Source organism: Lynx rufus, unplaced genomic scaffold (assembly GCF_022079265.1).
Source record: "Lynx rufus isolate CCGP_SWC_20201006 ecotype Redwood Valley unplaced genomic scaffold, mLynRuf1.p SCAF_14, whole genome shotgun sequence".
Lineage (NCBI taxonomy): Eukaryota > Metazoa > Chordata > Mammalia > Carnivora > Felidae > Lynx > Lynx rufus.
Window position 1 is genome coordinate 36,296,746 of NW_025814828.1, and position 4,747 is coordinate 36,301,492.

Below are 4,747 nucleotides of genomic sequence, written 5' to 3' on the forward strand. Positions count from 1 at the left end.
AGCAGCACCAATAAAAATATAATGCAAGCCACATATGTTTAAATTTTCTTTTTTCTTTAAAGTTTATTTATTTATTTTTGAGAGAGAGAAGAGAGTGAGTGAGCGGGGCAGGGGCAGAGAGACGGGGGATAGAGGATCCAAAGCAGGTTGTGCGCTGACAGCAGAGAGCCCCATGTGGGGCTCAAACTCACAAACCGTGAGATCATGACCTGAGCTGAAGGCCGTGGCTTAACTAACTGGGCCACTCGGTGCCCCTTAAATTTTCTAAGTAGCCCCATTAAAAACTGTAAAAAGAAAAGGATGACGTTCATTTTAATATTTCAGTTAACCAAATATATCTAAAATATCTTTTCAACGTGTAACCAATACAACAATTATTGATGAAACAACTTATCATTCTTTTTTTGGTACTAAGTCTTTGAGACCTGGTGTGTATTTCACACTTCCAGCACATCTCAATTCAGGATAGGCACATTTCAAATCTTCAGTAGCCACATGTGGCTGGTGACTACGGTATTGGGCAGTGCAGGGCTAGAGCACAGGCCCTGGTGAAGCCCTCCAGGTCCCTCCTCTGCATGCAATGATCCCTCTAGGTTGAATTCCAGGAGAGCACCCAGTGATGTTACAGGCAGGAGAGGGTTCAGAATGGGGTCAGATGCCGGAATCCCAGCTGGGTTTTGCTGATAAAGAGAACTGGAAAGCAAAGGGTAGGGCGGCGTGGGTGGGGAACGTGTGTTAAGGTCTGAGAACTGGGAGGAGGCCCTTCGAAGGGCACGGTTATGCAGGAGGTACGAGAACTTGGTGGAGGGCCGAACCCTGCCACACGGACAGGTGGGACCTTACCTGGGGCGACCCCTGAGCTGACGGCTGTTCCTTTTCTGTCTTCTCGCCCCCCACCCCACCTGCCAGCGGTAGTCCTCGGCCTGCCCAGCGCCTGGGCCGAGGAGGCGTGCACGCGCACCTGCCCGGCCGCCTGCGCCTGCAGCAGCACCGAGCGCGGCTGCTCCGTGCGCTGTGACCGCGCCGGCCTCCTGCGGGTGCCGGCCGAGTTTCCGTGCGAGGCAGCCTCCATCGACCTGGACCGGAACGGCCTGCGCTTCCTGGGCGAGCGGGCCTTCGGCACGCTGCCGTCGCTTCGCCGCCTGTCGCTGCGCCACAACAACCTGTCCTTCATCACGCCCGGCGCCTTCAAGGGCCTGCCGCGCTTGGCCGAGCTGCGTCTGGCGCACAACGGCGAGCTGCGCTACCTGCACGCGCGCACCTTCGCCGCGCTCAGCCGCCTCCGCCGCCTCGACCTGGCCTCCTGCCGCCTCTTCACGGTGCCTGAGCGCCTCCTGGCCGAGCTGCCCGCCCTGCGAGAGCTCGCCGCCTTCGACAACCTGTTCCGCCGCGTGCCCGGCGCGCTGCGCGGCCTGGCCAACCTGACGCATGCGCACCTGGAGCGCAGCCGCATCGAGGCGGTGGCCTCTAGCTCGCTGCAGGGCCTGAGGCGCCTGCGCTCGCTCAGCCTGCAGGCCAACCGCGTCCGCGCCGTGCACGCAGGCGCCTTTCGCGACTGCGGCGCCCTGGAGCATCTGCTGCTCAATGACAACCTGCTGGCCGAGCTGCCTGCCGAAGCCTTCCAAGGCCTGCGCCGCCTGCGCACGCTCAACCTGGGCGGCAACGCGCTGGGCCTTGTGGGGCGCGCCTGGTTCGCCGACCTGGCGGAGCTTGAGCTGCTCTACCTGGATCGCAACAGCATCGCCTTTGTGGAGGAGGGCGCCTTCCAGAACCTCTCGGGCCTCCTTGCTCTGCACCTCAATGGCAACCACCTCACCGTGCTGGCCTGGGCTGCCTTCCAGCCTGGCTTCTTCCTGGGCCGCCTCTTTCTCTTCCGCAACCCGTGGCGCTGTGACTGCCGCCTGGAGTGGCTGCGGGACTGGATGGAGAGCTCCGGGCGCGTGGCCGACGTGCCGTGCGCCTCCCCAGGCTCCGTGGCCGGCCTGGACCTCAGCCAGGTTGCCTTTGCGCGCACTTCCGATGGCCTCTGTGTGGATCCCGAGGAGCTGAACTTCACCGCATCCAGTCCAGGCCCGTCCCCAGAGCCTGCGGCCACCACCGTGAGTAGGTTCAGCAGCCTCCTCTCCAAACTGCTGGCCCCAAGGGCCCCGGTGGAGGAGGTGGCCAACACCACCGAGGGAACGCTCAACACCTCTCTGTCTGACAGCCTTCTCTCCGGTGGGGTCGTTGTTTTGGGCCACAGCACCTGGTTTCTCCTCGGCTCTGGTCTCCTGCTCATCGTGGTGTTTGTCCTACACATGGACTGACCTTGCCTCACTGGGGTGGCCCAGATTGCCTTGGCCAGCGGAGGAAAGTTGCGTTAACTGGCTTGAGGTGTTTGTGGTGGGGGAAGAGGGGAACTGGATGGGGCAGGTGGTGAAAATTCCAGCCCAGGATGGAAAGGACAGTTTACTTCCAGAGATGGTCCTAGGAGGAGGAGAGCCCTGGGCAGTGCCACACCGGGATGGGGTGAAGGTGGGGAGAAGAATGGATTTATGCTCATGTCACCTGGGCATCAATTGGACAAGAGAAGCAAGAGTGAACATGGGCCCTCCAGTGAGAAGACTAGGAATTGGAAGCTCTTAGGGCTACAGGGCTCTACCCCCATCCCTTGCCCCCATCTTCCAGGACACAGACTGCAGTGCCTGAATTAGAGTCAATCCAGTGGCTAAATACTAAGAACTGTGCTAGTTTTCTGGCAGGACAGCCCATTAAGCCCAGTCCCTTTGTTTTCTACCACAATTGCCCTCCCCCTCCCCTAGGGGCAAGGGCCACTAGGATCCAGAAAGATGGACAGGACAGGAGAGAAGGGGGATGTGAGAGGAACTTAGACTCGAGGGAGGTGGCCATGGTTCCTGGGGTCTGGAATGTGTTAAGAGGCATTGAAAACAAAGACCCGTTTCACTTACTCCACAATTATTCCCAGGGGTGGCCTTAGCCACAAAGCAACTTTAGGGCAGGGTAGGGGAAAAAAGAGGGGGAGCGGGTTTCTGTATACAAATAAATGGGTAAAATCCTAAGATTAAAAAAAAGAAAAACGTTAAACAAGTTTTTGTACCTCAGGAGTTTTTTTTAGAGTCTTTCATATGCAAACATGCATTGTGAATCTCCAGGAAGGCCACAAAATCCTCTTTTCTTAGGTTTTGTGGGAAGAGTGTCCAGAGGACAGAGATGCTGTTAGTAGGGCAGGGAGTCTTCAGCTTGGATGATCCCATTAGGTGCGGAAATCATTATGGGCGGCACACTTTGGGGCTGACTAATGGCCAGGAGGAAAGGAGGCAGCCAATAGCTGGGAAGGGGGCCTGACAGATTTCCCAGGGTGGGAGTTGGCCAACTCTAAGCCCCCAGGCCTGAGTGCCAGGGCAAATTCTGTATGTCTGCTAAATACTTGCTCAAGCAGTTCTCCACGCACAAGTAATGATGACTTCATTCGTCAACTTGCTGGAAATCCTCAGTTTTAATGTCCTGAATTCCTCTGTCTGTATTTACAGAGCTGGGTTTTCAAAGCTCACATAATTCAGGGTGCACCAAGCTGTCAGGTCTTCATGGTGATAGTACTTCTGTGTCTGTAGGTGATACTAAACATTAGAAATGTTGCAGAAAGACCTCTGAGGGTAGGAGTGTTCAAACGGGCTGTGACCATTAGTGGTCAATCGACTCAATTTAATGGGTCACAACCAGCGTTCAAAAAAAAAAAAAAAAAACCAACCAAGGTAGAATAGAACAGAAAAGACAGAGAGTGTCACATGTAACAAGTATTGTTTTGTAAAACTTAATTTGTATGCATTTATTCATATGTGTATGTATGTATGTTGTGTCTGGATTGCTGCATACAATTTATATTTTATTGTAGGCTGTTGTTTTTTTCTCTTGTGGGCTATTGTTAAGAAAGTTTGAAAGTTACTAATCTGGAGCCTGCATGATTTTTAAAAACTTTGTATTTGAGGTATATAGTTTGAGTTAGTTGTAAACATCACAGCCCTTCACCCCTAAATACCGTAGTATGTATTTCCTAGTCAGGAGCTTTATCATTGATAGAATAGTATTATTTAAAATATACTCTATAGTGAAATTTCAACAGTTGTCAAAATGATTTCCTAGGCAGTCACTCTATTTTACTATTAGTCGCAAAAAAAAGGTTCCTTGTGTTCACTTGATCACAGTACTCAAAATTCTAAATCCTCTGACTGACTTTAATGTTTTAAAATGAATTCGTTCTCCAAATGTCTTACTTTTCAAATGTGAGAACCAGATGAGGTCAGAAATGTTGTTTGTTCAAACCATGTGTCGTGGCTATGGTAACTGAGTAAGGCTCACGAGAATCCTGGAGACCAGACCTCTGCGTTTGGGTAACCATGGAAGTCCGCAGCACACGTGCAGCCTGTGTTACTGAGGAACAAGATGCTGCCTGGGGAGGAATGTCCTTCCTTTCATTTGGAGCAGGTTCCTGAGAGTCAGCCTCAAAATGCTGCTTCAGTTCTGCCCAGTGGTTAGATGGCCAGCTTTTTAATGAACATTTGTTTGGCTGAATGTTTTTGAACAAGTATCAACACTGAAATAGCCTCCGGGGAGACAGATTTTTATAGAACTACCCAGCCCAGTAGAATTCTGGGAACGTGGGAGTTACTTACTGCCAAACAGATCCAGAGTTGCCTGGAACAAGTTCCCCGTGAATTGTGGCCATTATGAGCTCTCATGAGAGAACGGG

The 4,747-nt window shown here is 52.7% G+C and overlaps 1 protein-coding gene across 1 annotated transcript; it reads left to right on the forward strand.

The window, feature by feature from the left end:
• The first annotated feature begins 779 nt into the window (after positions 1-779).
• NYX (nyctalopin) lies at positions 780-2,306 on the forward strand. The gene has a single exon (XM_047075782.1). The coding sequence runs from the start codon at positions 780-782 to the stop codon at positions 2,304-2,306; it is 1,527 nt and encodes a 508-aa protein (XP_046931738.1).
• Positions 2,307-4,747: the final 2,441 nt, after the last annotated feature.

Coding starts and splice junctions, on each gene's coding strand:
- NYX (XM_047075782.1), top strand. CDS start 780: ATGCAGGAGGTACGAGAACTTGGTGGAGGGCCGAACCCTGCCACACGG.